The sequence below is a fragment of the Aulonocara stuartgranti genome (genome assembly GCF_965226115.1).
Source record: "Aulonocara stuartgranti genome assembly, chromosome: 9".
NCBI lineage: Eukaryota > Metazoa > Chordata > Actinopteri > Cichliformes > Cichlidae > Aulonocara > Aulonocara stuartgranti.
Window position 1 is genome coordinate 35162501 of NC_138960.1, and position 17372 is coordinate 35179872.

General features: G+C 47.7%; 2 protein-coding genes across 8 annotated transcripts in view; both read right to left on the reverse strand.

Moving 5' to 3' along the window:
• dipk1c (divergent protein kinase domain 1C) overlaps positions 1–7341 on the reverse strand; it is a 49408-nt gene extending 42067 nt beyond the window's left edge. For 2 of the 7 annotated variants that reach the window (XR_014278915.1, XM_082546809.1), the window contains exons 1-2: positions 4169–5161; positions 994–1862 (exon numbers count right to left, since the gene is read on the reverse strand). Coding sequence is in view for 6 of the 7 variants with exons in the window: in XM_082546809.1 (XP_082402935.1) it covers positions 994–1218 (225 nt within the window). In the remaining variant the exon portion in view is untranslated. The other 5 variants (XM_082546810.1, XM_082546813.1, XM_082546814.1 and 2 more) reach the window with 5 other exon arrangements.
• A 3546-nt stretch (positions 7342–10887) lies between these two features.
• Positions 10888–17263, reverse strand: tubb6 (tubulin, beta 6 class V). Its single transcript, XM_082546825.1, has 6 exons — positions 15738–17263; positions 13419–13527; positions 13203–13313; positions 12665–12780; positions 11920–12048; positions 10888–11800 (listed from the first exon to the last, which is right to left on the reverse strand). The coding sequence occupies exons 1-6, from the start codon at positions 15792–15794 to the stop codon at positions 10982–10984; spliced, it is 1341 nt and encodes a 446-aa protein (XP_082402951.1). The 5' UTR covers positions 15795–17263; the 3' UTR covers positions 10888–10981.
• Between the last annotated feature and the right edge of the window lie 109 nt (positions 17264–17372).

The window sequence follows — 17372 nt, forward strand, 5'->3', positions numbered from 1 at the left end:
TTAAAACTTGTTTTATTAGTTTTAATCTTTTAACTTTATGCATCAAGCAAAAATGTAATTATATGCACCATTCTCTGACTTGAATAAATTAGTTTAACATTTAAACCTATTTTCTGCACATTCCTGCACATAAAATAAAGCGGACACTAATGTTTTTGTCACTTTTTATGGAATCAAATTCAAAGTAAGGTCAGTACTTCCACGCTTTAAACGCTGCACGTTCATACTCTCTCCCGCACTCGATATATGATCCATTGTTGATCTGCACACAGCTGTTGTCACTAACGGCGCACTCGCTTACGTCACTGTCACGAGACATTCTCGCAAAAAATCACGGTTTTAGTAACGCAGTAACGCAGCGTTCCTACGGGAAAGTAACGGTAATCTAATTACCGTTTTTGCAATAGTAATCCCTTAAGTTACTCGTTACTTGAAAAAAGTAATCAGATTACAGTAACGCGTTACTGCCCATCTCTGGTCACCATCCACCTGTCAGTCACAGAGGCCACGCCCCTAATACTGCAAACTTAACTTTTTGAGAGTATTATTATTATTACTATTATTATTATTATTATTATTATTATTATTATTAGAGGACTCTGTAATGTCTCTGCAAACGTCTTCCTTCAGCATCTGCAGCAGGGATTGTAGTGATTCTGATCACAGTCACATTTAAAACAAACCCATTAATCTAATCTCAGGAAAACAAAGAGAAAACTCTGTTTCCCAGTGTACACTGCTGCTGCTGCTGCTCTGTGGTCGTTTCCATCATACCCCCCCCTCAGAAAAAAAAGCTAAACTTTGACTGATAGACAACATTGAACCTTCATAAACCTGCATTCACACCTCAGGAGCAGCTCAGGCTTCAGCACCACCAACCTTCCAATCACAGGCCCTGCTCCATCTCCTGAGCCACACACAGGTGTGCACATCCACCCAACCCCACCACAAAAACCAGACTCCTGTGCTAACTGAAGGCCTGGACTGACTCACCAGTCTCTGTAGGATCCTCTTGCTCTTGTCGTCGGTGCAGAAGTCAGACAGGATGGTCCTGTGGACCAGAACCAGGCCGTTCAGGAACAACCAGGACCCGAACCAGAGCAGAGCGAAGACCAGTGTCCCCCGACGAGACCACAGCCTGAGGCCCAGCCACCGGAGCAGGCACAGGCCGCCGCCGCCACGACCCCCTCCGCCGGACCCCAGCCCTCCTGGGAGCATGGCGGTGGATGCTGCAGGGCGCCGTCAGTCAGAAACGATCCTCAAAGCGTCCTCTGAATATTCAGCTAGGAACAGATTCTGAAACATCCGAATGTTTCAGTACGTTTGATTTGTAGTTTCGTAATTTTGAATGTTCCCTTTAAAAGTTCAGCTCGTCTCTCGTAAGCGAGACAAACTCTGTGTCACTGCCATGTTCCAGTCCGAAAACAAGAAGCAGGTGTTCGCCGGCCTCCTTTCAGAGCGATGCTCTTCTGTGATGTCAGGTCCAGAGCGTCGCTGGACACTCAGTGACCCACCAGTTTGTCCTGAAAGAGCCTGAAAACGACACGACAGTTTGTGCTCATCACAGACACACAGCCCAGCTCTGCAGGAACGATCTGAAGCTTTGTTTGTGCTCGATGCCGTTGTGTTGTTTCATATCCAACCTGCTGATTTATTTTCCACTCACAGAGTCAGCGAGAGAAATCCGAGGAGTCGCCTTCGAGCTCCGTGACACGGGCGTCCGAGCTCGTCTGCAGCGCCGTGTGGCATCTGCACGCACACTCGCTCAGCCCCACAGATCTGCGTCTCCACTGTCCTCGCGTCACCTCCTCGTGGCGTCGGCAGCTCTTGTGGTCGTCTCGCTGTCGAGCTGAAAAATGTCCCTGAAAAACATTCAGAGAGAAAAAAGTTGAACAGACTGCAGCTCTGGATTCTGGAGACGAGGATTTAATGAGAGGAAAAACAGAAAGTGAATTCATACAAAGAAACAACAGTGAGGAAGACCCTGATGAAGCTGTGAGAGGAGGGATTTGAATCTAAAGAAAGGATGGCAGGCGGCATTCAAGGAAGTTCCCAGAATCAAACATTCAATTTCAGGAGCTTGTCATGTTTTAAATCACGAGTTTTTAAAAAGCCATTCCTCCAGAAACGGTGACATCTCCAGAACGTTTAAAAGGAAGGTTCTCTTTCCCCACCGAAGAGCGCAGATGTTTCTGTAGACAAAGCTCACGAACGCGTCTTCTTCATCTGCTTGAGGAAGCCTGAGAGCTGCTCGCCTGGGTTCATGTGCTTCCTGCTCAGTGACAGAGCAGCGCCTTCGTTTGTAAACGCTGCAGAAATGTTGCAGAGACTCATTAAAGCTTGTGGCTGCGGTCGCTCTCTCTGAAGCATCCGGGGCATGAAGAAACCCGACAGCCGCAGCAGAAACACAAACATGTTTGAGAGTCAGGCGGTCAGCAGAGCTCGCTGGGATCAGAAGTCCAGATGATGAGCACCATCCAGGTGTTGTTGATGGGAGGCTGGGTGGAGGAGAGGACGCTGCTGCAGACGGAGCAGCTGATACCTGCTCCTCTCCACTGGCGGGTGGATGTTCGAGTTCTCGGAGTTTGGTTTTGAACATCGATGTACTTCGAGCCACTTTTCTGAAATTAAAGCAGACGGCAGCGTCTCTGAAATAAACCGACCCTGCCAGAGCGTAAACACCTCCATAAATCATGAAGCGCTTTAATGATGCTGCGTACTTGGTGGGAAACAAACGACAGCAGTTCTCAGCAGAGATTTTACAGCTCGGCAGGGGCGGATCTGCTCTGAGATGCAACGTCCTCCTCAGAGGGGCCGCCATCATTTTTTACCAGCAAATATTTTACTACACTTGACTTCACTGCGTTAGCACGGATTTCACACGCTACACGAACAGCTTGTGTCTGTATGTTTGCAAAGGACTCCGACTGTGGACAAATGAAACGCTCCGACGACGACAGCTTTACGGCACACACAGAATTCCCAACGGCGGTGACAAACGACAGCATCCTCTGGCAGTCACTCGACTGTGGGGAGGAAGAAATCCATTTTAACAGGAAGAGACATCTGGCCGAGCAACATCTGCAATAACTGGTTAAAGGGAGACAGGAAATGGGGCTGGGGGTGTGAAGAGTGCTTAGTGCATCATGGGAAGTCCCACAGCAGGCTGACGTCATTAGCCAAACAATGCACTGTTTGTCCATCACTGTGGAAACAGATGAAGACAAAACTAACCAGCAGCTTGTTTCTGGTTGAGAGGCCGACAACAGCCACAAAGGATTTCTGTGGCTTGTTTAAATTAAATAAAAGAAGATTTGAAGCTTTGAATGATAAAAAGCTTTCAGGACCACAGAAGGACGCAGAGACACATAACGAGCAGAAAGCAGCGTGACTGAGGAGGATTCAGATCGCCAGGAACAACCAGCGAGCCTGCAGCGCTCTGATAGGCTGATACGGTACCGTGAGGCCATTAAGATGAGAGGCCTGATTATTGTTAATCGTTTTTTCTTGGATGTATTTGAGACACAGAGTCTGAAAAGCTTAAACAAAGGCTGAAGGTGACACCAGTACCTGATTGATATTCGAAGGAAATCCAAGGAAGCTGGAAGAAGTTGCATCGCTAGAACTGTTCACCAAGCATGAAGTTCATTTTGATGCGAGGAGCAGAGCACAGCCATTCATCACTCTGGAGGCGGCCGATACATCACAGTGTGGATCAAGTTTATAACTGAGCAACACATTTAAGCTGAAATCTTCCTTTTTCTTCAGCAGTGATGACTGATACAAACAACAGACTCATCAAGAAATCAATTCTGCTTCGGCTGGACGTGCCTGGAGCTCGCAGCAGGTCTGCATCCATCGATGCAACAGGTGCTGAAGCTCTGCTGCCCTGCAGACCATCGTCACTCACAGAGCGCCTGCTGGAGCTTCTCCCACAAACGTGTTTGAGCAGCAGCTGTTCGAGCGTCGCTGCACTTCTCACGATGATACCAGTGCGTTTGCGTTCCTGTTGTTCTCACTGAAACACTAAAGCGCAGCTCCAGGTCTGACTGTGACAGGGCATAAACGGCACTTTTACTGGGCGTGTCTGAAGTCTGAAATGATGCAGTGACCTTGATTTACACTGAAAGAGAAATAAACAGAGACGATATGAAATCTTGCCGCTCACCGTTAAACTGTTGTGTCGACGCTCAGGAAGCTCTGCAGCCGGCTGCCATGACAAAAGCCTCCAGCCAGGCTCAACTCATGAAAGCTTTTCTTCCAGATGATTAAACCTTTGCACAAACGTGCACACTGGCACTTCTTCTGCTCTTTTTTTCCTCCGCTGGTGTTTCTTCTCGCCCCCTCAGGTGATGATGATTTTCCCTGTCTTCTTATTTTAAAGACTGAAATAATCCCAAAGTTTTCCTCTGAGCTGATGAGACTCCAAAATGTGCAGCAGCTGCTGAAACGATCCACCCAGCCACCCAGCAGACCTGAGGTCTGCAGCTCCTCCACTCTTCTGTGTTTCAGCAGAAACTCTCGGCTGTGTCTCTGAGAGCAGCAGGAGGTGCAGGTTTCTGCTGCACCTGGGGACGAGGGGGTCTGTGAGCCCTGACTCCGGTCTGACAGGCAGCCGCCGCTCCGGCACTCCTCCGCTGTTCCAGAGCCGCTGGTTTCTCCTCAGAGTGCTGCCTCCTCCTGCTCCTCCTCGCTCTCTCAGTGTGCCGCGCGCGCGCGAGAGAGAGAGAGAGAGAGCGTGTGTGTGTGTGTGTGTGTGTGTGTCTCTCTCTGTGTGTGTGTGTGTGTGTGTGTGTGTGTGTGTGTGTGTGTGTGTGTGTGTGTGTGTCGCACTCAGGCTTGTTCGTTCGTCCTCGTTCCCTTCCTTCCTCCCTTCAGTCTGCTTCCTCTCTTTATTCCTCAGCTGTGTTTGCTCATGTTGTGGGACAAAAAAGTCCGATGAAGCTTTAAAGCAGCTCCTCCTCCTCACCCCCCTTCTCTTAAATACTCTTATACTCCCCCTCCCTCTCTTCTGCAGCTCTACCGAGGCTCGCCAAATTAAAAGCTCTCCCCCCATTTATCTCCCTTTCCTTTTCTGTCCCGGCCTCCCTCCCTCTGCTGGGGGGCGCAGCCTCGTGGCGTGTTCGTAATTGCCTCATTTGTAAAAAAGCCAATAAAGTTGTGCGAACATAAGAAGAGGGCAGCAGCAGCTCGATGCTTTGTTTGACGCCTCAGGGTCCAAAATTAAAGGTGCATTTAGTTATTTGTGGCCACTAGAGGGCAGAAAAGCCCAAACATGCTGATGGATAAACGGGTCTAATAATTACAGGTGTTGGTTTTTATTATCTTTGTTCAAATTCCCTCTGACATGTGTGAAAATGCAGATATGTCAAAATACAACGTGAAACAGAAGAGAGACTTCACACAGCTTTGAGCTGCATTCACTCCTCACGCCCAGCGTTTGCTCCTCACAGAACTTAGTTTGAGTTCTTTGCATGTTTCTGTGATTTATTGAAGGATAATCGATGTTTAAAGACAGCTCAGAAAAAACGTTCAAAATTCAGCTGAGACGTGGTGACCTTTCTTCTTTAGAACGTCTGCAGGTCTGTGCATGCTGAACATCAGCCTCTGAGCCAACCGCTGACTGATGGGGATGCCACAGCTCCACGCTGATCACAGGTTTCAGCTTTTTAAGCACTGACCACACCACAAACATCCTCGATGACCAGCCTCTCCCACAGATCCAGGAGCGTTCTGGAGTCTGTGCATTTTCCAGCCTGATGGAGCGCCGCGTCTCGAGGCTAAACTCAACACTAAGCGGCTCTGAGATCAGAAAATTAACAATTTGCATCCGAGGCCAGGAAACTCCCCGGTCTTTAATCCCATTGAGAATCTGTGCTCAGTCCTTAAAAGGTGACTAGAAAAGTCTGCAAACTGATCATCTGGGTTTTCTGATGAAGCAGGAGTGGATCCAGCAAACCAAAAGATGTGTGGCCACGACCGTGGGAGGCTGCTGGAGCGCTGCTGGTGTTCAGAGGCCAGAACTATCTGTTATAAACTTAACAGAGCTGCAGCAGACTCAGCATCATCCCTGTGACTGGTCATCAAACTCTCACCTGCACCATAAGGAGCTGGTGACAGAGCTGACGTAGAAGTTAAATAGTCTTTTTATTCCATTTACACTTATTCATATTTTCCAGGTTCACTTCCTGCCCCGCTCAGAGCAAAGCGAGCGTCACTAACAGCAGGAGATCAGAAAGCATTAAAGGGGAGGTGGGTGGAGGTGGACGTGGTTGCAGAGCAGCAGCACCTGTATACAGGCTGAAGAAGGTTAAATAATCTGAGATTAGCAAACCTGAAACACACAATAAAGAAAGCTGAGCTGCTGTAAGACGGCACCGAGAGGCTCCGGTGATTTATGTTTCATATTTTTATAAAGCACAACCACCACTAACTGAGCTGTCCCTCTGAGTCCATCAGAGGGACAGCTCAGAGTCAGACAGGCTGAGATGGAGGAGGGAGGATGGTGAAGATGGAGCTGCCAGGCAGGAGGAAACATCTGACATCATCTACTGGAAATGCTGTCAAACCTAAACGACGACTGTTCTCAGCGAGTGACAAAGTAAATCTGTGATGTTTGTGCTGTTGCTCCTTTAACTGAACCATCATATATCTCCTGAACTGAGTTTGCAAACTAACCTGAAGTGTTACTGAGATCTTCATCATTCCTTTAAATAATCGCTGATGCGCAATCTGAATGTGAGGAAGATCTGAGCTATTTAAACCAGGTGACACATTACATCAGGTAAATCCTCCAATCAGGACACAGAAAGCGTTCTGATATCAGACTGAATGATCGGCTCACTGCAGTCTGACTCAGAGGGGAGGCTTAAATGGGTCCTAGCAGTGTAAACTCATTACACTTCTATCAGAAACTGATGCTGAAAGCTGAAAATTGGTGCCAGGTGTGGAAAGTGCAGCTCGTCACGCTCAGAGGAAATCCGACAAAACAAAAACGAAACTTTGTCCCAACTAAACCTGCAGGAGAAGCCCAGCAGAGCTCCGCGTCGCTCTAATTGCCAATTAGACCTGCAGGCTGTGCAGCCTCTGGCACTCCATCTCAGCTGAGCCTCCTTATTAACTGCAGCAATTACCCGAGGCCTGCTCATTAGGCCCAGCTTCTTAACTCACAGGTACGTCCTTAAAAGTTCATGTCTCAGCACATTTTAACCTTCAGGTTCAGGTTTTGTTTTGCAGGAGAGAAGAAAAAGAGAAAGTACCCACGCTGTTTAAACCAGGAGGGACGTGGAATAATCGGCTTCACCTCCTGCAGCCGCCCTTCAAACGCTCCCTGAATGCATCTACACCTTGGACAGGTCGCCTGCTGATTACTGGAGATACAGATGTTGTGTTGCAGCACCTCCTATTGGTCAGATACGACAGTCACAGGGAGTCTGCGTCCATATTCAGAACGATTCTCCCAGTTCACCTAAAAATATCATCAAAGAGCTCGAAACCTTTCCCTGTGTGAGAGTGTCAGAATTAAAATGCTGTTTAATAATAAATAAACCTGTGATATGTCTGAACGCGGTGATTCACCTCGTGCTGGGTCACCTGAGCAGCAGTTTGTTCCTCAGGTGTGATTGGATCTTCGTCTGGAGAGGAGGAGGATCCTGCAGATGGACCTGAAATCTGCTGTCTGTTATAACCAGGCTAAACTTTAACCTGAAATGGTTGAAAGCACCTGAAATATCTAAAAATACTAGAAGATTCTGACCTTACAAAGCAAAAATACAAACAGATGAACGTCTTTTCTTAGCTGGATCATCCGTTTGCTCAGACTCTGGGTGTCTCCATCACTGTGAGTCAGCTGCTCTCACAGCCTGTTCTTATCATGAGAACTTATCCCAACAACCCCCCTCCTCCTCCTTCTCCTCCTCATGATTTAAAAGTAACAAAAACTAAACAAAACCAGCTCTTACATTCATTTACCTTCTGCGGGCAGTAACAGAGGAAACCGCTCAGCTTTTATAGATGAAGAAACCGCCGTCACTCTTATTTATTAGATCCCTCTGCTGGTGAAGGTCAGACTCATCACTGCTGCCAAACACCTGCACTGTTATTGGACCGGAGACGTCCTGTGACCACGTTTAAAGTTTCCACGTTAAACAAATAGAAAGAAAAAACTAAAGTGTTGGATTTCAGCTGCAGCAGCAGAAATATTCCACACGATCAAAGACCCACAAACAACACATCACGTTTACATTTACTCTCATTATAAACAAACACAGATGCAAAGGCACGTCTTTAAAAATGTTCATGAGAGAAATCAAAGTCCACGGAGGTGTGAGGAGCTCCTCCCCCTCACGGACAGGCACAGGTAGGTGGAGGAGGGCGGTCCCTACAGTCTCCTGGGTGATGTCATGATATGAATAATTGAGCAGAGCCAGGCTCAGTGCAAAACTGCTCACGGATGATCTGAGGACTCAGCACGCTGATGTTTCAGGTGACGCGCCGACTCTGCTGAAACCCGGTGCAGACAAAGAGCCGCAGATCCACAGACACGAAGCCTCTTTGTGCCCGAGCGCACACGGGCGCGGCGGCTCTGCGAGCACAAACAGAAGTGCTGGGAAATCAAGTCTCGCACACAGAGCGCCGGCCCCGGAGATTAAGCGGCTCATCGGTGTTTGTCTGCACGGCGAGGCCCGCTCAGGTCCTGAAACAGCGACGCGCACAGTTTTGGAAACAACAGCTGAGCGAACCATCGCTGATGCATTACAAGTCTCACACTTTAAAACAGGCACCGGCGCCGTTCTGCACTTCTTAAATCGACAAATGTTCATATTTTTATGTAGAAATGTGTAAAATGTCATTTTTTGGAGAAAAGATAAACTCTGAACGCCCTTCACTTCCCCCTGGGCCTGTTCAGGTTCAGCTCTGCTCCTGGATCCAGGACCTTCAGCAGAGAAGCCAACAGTGACGGGATTTGGGAGTCTTCGTTCTCGTTTAGCCACCACTAGTGAGCCCACTGAAACTATTAGAATTTAAAAATACGCTCATGTAAAGTGTTAAAAATAAGTCGTGTAAAATGGTGATTTGGTGCTTTATAAATATTTCAAATAGGACAAAATGCTGATTTTACAGCAGCAACATTATTGTATCTCTAAAGTTTAAACATTTAATAAACTTTGTGTCTGCACAGAGTGGATCAAACAAATTGAATCATCATAAATACTTCATTTTATATTGATTACTTTATTATTATAGCACCAGGAATACATGAAAAGGGGAGTATTCTGATGCAAACTCGTGGCTGTAGTATAAACAGTATTCTGGAGATGGTACAAAACGATTACTCATAACATTGTGCTGTAAGGACACGAGGAGGAAACAGGAGCTGTGTGAGGCTGGATTAAAAAGAGCACAGGCCTCAGTGACACAGGTTGTGGCGTTGCAGAGGTGTTCAAGGATAACAACAACACAGCTGCAATGTTCTAACATTTTTCTCTTATAACTTTATTATGGATTAGGTGCAAGAATTTTTAAGTGTGGATGATTAAATAATACTTTAACGCAACAGTAAACTGTGCCTTGTTCTCAGACGGACAGCAAGTGGAGAGTGACAGATGAGATGAGGAGACGAAGGAGGAAGAGAGGCACAGAGTGAGTCACAGAGTGAGGCACAGGGTGAGGCACAGAGTGAGGCACAGAGTGAGTCACAGAGTGAGGCACAGGGTGAGGCACAGGGTGAGGCACAAAGTGAGTCACAGAGTGAGTCACAGAGTGAGGCACAGGGTGAGGCACAGGGTGAGGCACAGGGTGAGTCACAGAGTGAGGCACAGAGTGAGGCACAGGGTGAGGCACAGAGTGAGTCACAGAGTGAGGCACAGGGTGAGGCACAGGGTGAGGCACAGGGTGAGTCACAGAGTGAGGCACAGAGTGAGGCACAGGGTGAGGCACAGAGTGAGTCACAGAGTGAGGCACAGGGTGAGGCACAGAGTGAGGCACAGAGTGAGTCACAGAGTGAGGCACAGGGTGAGGCACAGGGTGAGTCACAAAGTGAGGCACAGAGTGAGGCACAGAGTGAGGCACAGAGTGAGGCACAGGCAGAGCCCAGTTTATTTTCTACAGTTTTTTGGTTTTTAAAATTGGTGAAACCACAAGGCAACAAATCTTTGCATTTTATTATTGTTCAATCAGCTCCTATTTTAATGTCTGCAGTCTCAGATCAGCACAGCCCCGCCCTGCAGCACCATCAGCAGCAGCAGCAACATTGTACCCATCAGGTGAAACACAGGCTCCGCCCACACTCGCCTGGATACGTCTGAAAACGCTCCGCGTCCACACTGGTGTTTTCAGTCGTTTTCACAGAGTTGTGCGTCCACGTCGCACTGCACTCTGTCCTCCTGCGACGTAAAACTTTCATGAACTAAGATGAGCTTTAAACAACGGGGCTACGTGCGGTGATGCTAGCGTTAGCCACGTTACCTTCACAGGTGGTCAGGCAGGTGCACACTGGGAGGTCCAGCTCTACGTTTCACTGCACCTTCATTCTTCACATGTCCGCGTGGAGCCCAGTGTAAATCCCGGGGCTGAACGGCCTTTGTACAAACACAATGAGTGGAATCGCCCTTTTAAGTGCCAGAAACCATTTAACTCGTTTCTCTTTTCGTGTTTTAACAAACATCTGTTTTTAATATGTAATTCAAAAACGGTGTTTGAGACGAGGTTTTCAATGTTTAATTCTTCTTTTGTGAAATTCATTTTCAATTTGAAGTATTTATTAATGGATTAATAATTCATTTTAAAAATATATTTAAAAATAATGTTTTTATTTAAAATAAAATTATTAAATAAGAAATTACTTTAGTAATGTTGGAATAAATAATGTAAAAATGAATTCATGAATGAATTTACAAATGCAGAATTTATTGTACAATTCATTATTTAAGCACAGATTTCTTTATTTCGATACGTGTGGCTCTTGTGGTCCTCCATACTCTTACTCGTTGATCTCATCCTCCTCGTCCTCAAAGTTCTCCTCGCCGTCGTTGGCAGTGGCTTCCTGGTACTGCTGGTACTCGGACACCAGGTCGTTCATGTTGCTTTCCGCCTCCGTGAACTCCATCTCGTCCATGCCCTCGCCGGTGAACCAGTGCAGAAACGCCTTTCGGCGGAACATGGCCGAGAACTGCTCAGAGATCCGCTTGAACAACTCCTGGATGGCGGTGCTGTTGCCGATGAAGGTGGCGGCCATCTTGAGCCCTCGGGGAGCGATGTCGCAGACGGCCACCTTCACGTTGTTGGGGATCCACTCCACGAAGTAGCTGCTGTTCTTGTTCTGGATATTCAGCATCTGCTCGTCCACCTCCTTCATGGACATGGGCCCCCGGAAGACGGTGGCCACGGTCAGATAGCGTCCGTGGCGAGGGTCGCAAGCCGCCATCATGTTCCTGGCGTCAAACATCTGCTGGGTGAGCTCGGGAACAGTGAGCGCTCGATACTGCTGGCTGCCCCGCGCTGTCAGAGGAGCAAACCCCGGCATGAAGAAGTGCAGCCTGGGGAAAGGAACCATGTTCACGGCCAGCTTGCGGAGATCTGCGTTGAGCTGTCCGGGGAAACGGAGCGAGGTCGTCACGCCGCTCATGGTGGCTGACACCAGGTGGTTGAGGTCGCCGTAGGTGGGGGTGGTGAGTTTAAGAGTGCGGAAGCAGATGTCGTAAAGGGCCTCGTTGTCGATGCAGTAGGTCTCATCTGTGTTTTCTACCAGCTGGTGCACCGACAGGGTGGCGTTGTAAGGCTCCACCACTGTGTCCGACACCTGACGGACCAAAGACAGACAGGACGTGAGAAGAGGCGAGTCGGTATTTATGTTTATTAAGCATCCGAACAAACACGTTGGGAAATGTGGGACAGACGGACAAAATTTCCTCCTCCTACCTTCGGTGAGGGCATGACGCTGAAGGTGTTCATGATCCGGTCGGGGTACTCCTCCCGGATCTTGCTGATCAGCAGGGTGCCCATCCCCGAGCCAGTGCCCCCTCCCAGAGAGTGAGTCAGCTGGAAGCCCTGCAAGAGAAGTTTCGTCTTACAGTAAACGGTGAGGAGACAGACAACCGGTGCAAGGATGGAGCTCAGTGTCATGAACAAACATGCTGTTCACAGTTTATCCTAAAGGCACCATCACTAGAAAACTGACATTCTTGAACAACCCCAGAAGTCAGTCCACGTTACCAAAATTTCACTAATGAGACAACGGATGGTGTCCTGGGGGGCGTCCTCGCAGATCAGAGCATCGCTGAACTCCTGCACAGTCTGAGGTGTGACCTGGCAGCGTTGCAACGACCGAAACATAACGTCCCAACGGTCTATACGTTATATTTATGATGAAGAACTGAGACTGGATAAAATATTTCCAACATCATGCAACATGAGTCCAAATAGATTTGTTAGCATGTAGCGCTAACGTGAACTAAATTCAGCTGAAATTTGAGTCCAAATCATAAACGTGAATCTGCCGGTGAGGAAAAACACAGTCTCGAGAAAACTTTAATGATCCTGCATCTTGTTGTTCAATGAATCGTAAAAACTAAAGCAGGAACGCTGAAGAAGAAAAGGTTTAGCTCCACCCACTGAGGTTAAACTCAGCCAATAAGGCTGCGTCGGTCACATAAAGATGACTCACCTGGAGACAGTCGCAGTGCTCGCACTCCTTCCTCACTATGTCCAGGACAGAGTCCACAAGCTCCGCCCCTTCCGTGTAGTGACCTTTGGCCCAGTTGTTCCCTGCACCTGTCTGACCTGCAGACAGCCAATCAGAAAGGGGAAAATGCATCTGTGAAATGTAAACTGATCACTGCGACAGATGGACACACACACAGTTGCTGGTGGTGACCCATTTCTCAGCTAGTGGACAGTAGGAGTGTGTGTGTGTGTGTGTGTGTGTGTGTGTGTCTGAAACCTCTGCTTCATCTTCTGCTCAGACATAGTTTATATAAGAGACGCTGCAGACGTGTCAGTCTGTTTACTCGGATGATTTAATGCTGGAAAGTTTCGCTGCAGCTCGCCGAGCAGGAATTCTGTGCTCGGCCTCGTCAGGTGGGTCAAACACTGCTGCTAAATAAAGACCCGCAGCTCTGCAGGATCAGGATAAAGGATGAGACTAAACTACTTCATAAGTTTAGAGCTGATTGGCGTGTTCTGATCGTGTCTGCTGAGGTTACCAAAGATGAAGTTATCTGGTCTGAAGAGTTGTCCGAAGGCTCCCGAGCGCACGCTGTCCATGGTTCCCGGTTCCAGGTCGACCAGCACGGCCCGGGGGACGTATTTATGTGCTGCACACAGAGGGGAGTGGTTACCTTTGTGCACCAAAGTTGAGCAGGAGTCTAAGTGATCTCATCACCCTGAACGGAAGGTGACTCACTCTCCTCTGCACTTACAGGAGGCCTCGTTGTAGTAGACGTTGACTCTGTCCAGCTGCAGACTTGAGTCACCCACATAGTTCCCTGCGGGGTCGATGCCGTGCTCGTCACTGATCACTTCCCAGAACTGAGCGAGTCACAGAGAGAGAGAGAAGTATTGGTGATTCAGCAACTTCCTGACTCTGTGGTGCGTTCACTGACTCACCGATGTCCAAGGTTAAATGTTTGCTCTAAAACCTTCACAGCTTCCTCCTGAAGGCCAAAAAGTTTAGTTTATAAGAACATAAAAGCTGTAAGAAACAGACTCTCCCACATTTTACTGAAGCCTGAATGCAGCACGCGTCACCCCCTGATTTTAACCATTTCTGTAAATTAAACGGACTTGATCTGACACCTCATACTGCAGCGTGTGAAAACCACCGCAGCTAACTCAGAGCTCTGTTCAATGGGAAGAGGGCGGCTAAAGATGTGTCAAGGACTTCAATTTAATTTATACAGCATCAAATCACAACAACAGTCGCCTCAAGGCGCTTTATATTGTAAGGTAGACCCTCCAATAACACATACAGAGAAAAACCCAACAATCATATGACCCCCTATGAGCAGCACTTTGGCGACAGTGGGAAGGAAAAACTCCCTTTTAACAGGAAGAAACCTCCAGCAGAACCAGGCTCAGGGAGGGGCGGGGCCATCTGCTGTGATTGGTTAGGGTGAGAGAAGGAAGACAGGATAAAGACATGCTGTGGAAGAGAGACAGAGGTTAATAACAGATATGATTCAATGCAGAGAGGTCTGTTAACACATAGTGAGTGAAGAAGAAACACCCAGTGCATCATGGGAGTCCCCGGCAGCCTACATCTATTGCAGCATAACTAAGGGAGGATTCAGGGTCAGCTGGTCCAGCACTAAAAAGGAAAGTTTGAGGCCTAATCTTGAAATTACAAATAAAATTAAAATAAATCTTTACTTATAAATGAGCACAGGCTGTGATACCTCTCACCTAATGAGCTTTGTTTAATCAGTCTGAGGTTCTACGTAGGTTTTTTTTTAGCTTTCTATGCACTAAAAACCCAAAACAAAACAAAAGAAAGAAGAAAAACACTAAAAAAAAAAACACTAACTCAATCTGAGGGACGAGTTAGTCCCTCAGATTGAGTTAGTGGGTCTGATGGAGATTCTGATGGAGGCTAAAAGCTCGGATGGCAACAGGGAAGGAAAGTGTGAGAAAATGAAAGAACAAGCCAGTAAATTCTAAGGAAACTGGGAGATTTTAGAGAGTTGAGTGGCTGCACTGAGGTGAGAGCCTCACGCCTTTAATCTGTTGTTTTCAGTGATTATTTTTGAAAGATTTTCTGAGGTTGCTGTCAGAGCTGCAATCGTTGAATTGAAACTAGTTCAGAGTGCTGTAATCCTGCTGTACTCCACTGGGTACCAATCCAACTGGGACAGTTTATTTTGTTCAAAGTGTCAGACACGTTCTAGCGTCTCCGACTCGATGAACGAAGCTGCCGTTCTTTGAGTTACAACCTAACCTGGACACCTTGTCAGTAAGCTTACACAGAGGTGGAGGCTTTGCTCCGTTATTGCACCAACACCACCCTGTTACACATCAGTGTCTGTGCTAACAGGAAGGAGGCACCGGCTTGTTGCAATAAACGAACAAAATAACCAGGAAGAACCACAAAAACTCCACAATTTACCCTTCACAGTTTTAACGAACTCAAAAAGATTAACAATCTGTGCGTGTTCATCTCTGACTTCCAGCCGAGAGAAGAGTGTGTGTCTGTGTGTGTCTGTGTGTAAGTGTGTGTAAGTGTGTGTAAGTGTGTGTCTGTGTGTGTAAGTGTGTGTCTGTGTGTGTCTGTGTGTGTCTGTGTGTGTAAGTGTGTGTCTGTGTGTGTCTGTGGGTAAGTGTGTGTCTGTGTGTGTAAGTGTGTGTCTGTGTGTCTGTGGATTCCTTGAATAGTCTCTGGGTGGCTCACAGAGTTCACTTCTCTCTCCCTCACCACATGTACTCTAGATGAACTTTTATTATTCCCTCTGTACTCTACTCTGTACTCTACTCTGCACTCTACTCTGCACTCTACTCTGTACTCTACTCTGCACTCTACTGCAGCGGGTTCCAGAGGCGCATCCCACTCGCTGCTACGTTTGAAAGATTTTACTTAAATAAAAAGTAACGAGTGTGATTCACGTCTCCTCTGCTGTTCCCGCACTAACCCCACGGTAGTGATAATGTACGTGAAGCCCTCGCGGTGTCTCTGATTGGTTTGTTCACAGTCGTTTCATGACGCCCCGCAGGTGCGAAGCTGTGAATCAGCGTGGCGCGGTCCCTACCTTGGTCCCGATCTGGTTCCCGCACTGTCCCGCTTGGATGTGAACGATCTCCCTCATGGTTCCTCCGCGTGTGTCCGCTGAAGCTCTGCTGTGAGTCTGCGGAGCGGGAGCGCGCGTCCTGCTTCATCTTCTCCTCCTGTCAGGCGCGTTCACGTCACCACGCCCTGGGGGGGAGGAGTGGGGGTCACGGTCCAGTTTGTCCCAGTCAGCATGAACCTGTGTCCAGCAATGAGCTCACACTCACAGCAGAGCCCACTGCGTTTAAAACACCACCTGTCAGGTAAAACACGCGGACGCTCTCGGGCAGGCTGTGATCACTGTGGACAGTCTGCGTGAAACAGCTGGAGTGACGGAGGCTCCTCGTGGTTGTTCAGAAGAACAGCTGATAAAGGGGAAAGAATTTAAACTTACTACGAAATAAATGGCAGGAATTTATTTTGAAAATCTGACACTTTAACGCATCCTTGCGCATCTCTGTAAACTGCGGCTTTTATTTTGTAACTCCTACAATCTGATCACGCCGGTGAAGTACGTGGAGGATTTCATCCGGATATCCTGACATTTAAAATCATTTTTTAAATTCTTTTTATTGTGAAACTCTGACACGGCTGCGCAGATGAATTATCGTATAATTATTTTGAAAATCTGATACATGTTCAACTTTAACATATATCAGATTTTCAAAATAATTGCTTTGACAGTTAAAGCAAACACTCATGAGTAAACAGGTGTCCGCGGAGCTGGAAGCTGATTGAGCATGCGCAGACCGTCTCTCAGAGTGGGATGATGATGATGAAGCACGGTCAGCTGTTGCTGAGGCCAGCAGCAGTGTCAGTTTACAGCAAAGGCTGTAAAACAGGAGCTTTGCTCCGTGACCGATCCTCCTTCAGACACAGTGGCGGGGAGGAAGAGGAGGCGTGACCTACGTCACTCAGGAACCTGCAGCCGCATATGAAACAAAGAAAAGTGTCTGCACCACAGCCTCCACACATCCAACTCTGAAGGTCTCCTCCAGCCAACATGAGGCGCTGAGAGGTTTGGGTGTGCTGCCCCCTGCTGGAAGACTCGGAGAAACACAGGGAGCAGAATTAGCAACAGGAGACATTTTCTACATCCTGTCTGAAAAAACCAAAGTAAAGCTGTAAAAATGAACATAAAGCCAAGACAAAAACGGGAGTTCCTCTGATGTCCAGCAGAGGCAGCAGTGAGCCAGTCCTCAGACTGCCACGTTAAAACTTTACAGCAGAATTAAACATGTTTACAGCCTGATACACAAACTGTCCCCTTTATAACACCTGTGCAGTACGAATGCTTTAATAACTCACCTGTTTCAATTGGAGTTTGCATTATTAGGGGCGTGGCAGCTCGATAACCAGGTTCACCAGTGTTACCATCACCTCGGAGTCTTTGTGGAGGGTAAAGTTCTCCTTCTGAAATGCGTCTGGTGAGATTCGAGGCTCTGTGGACTTTGGAACAAACCTGATCAGGGACAAGCAGATTTCTCCTGGACCCACTGATACACTTAAAACAAGCCAAACTGTGACAGAATGATGGAGGGTGGTTTCAGAAACCGTCCCATCCATCACAGCTTCAGAGGGTTTCAGGACATCCAGACCTGCAGCTGCAGCAGACAAA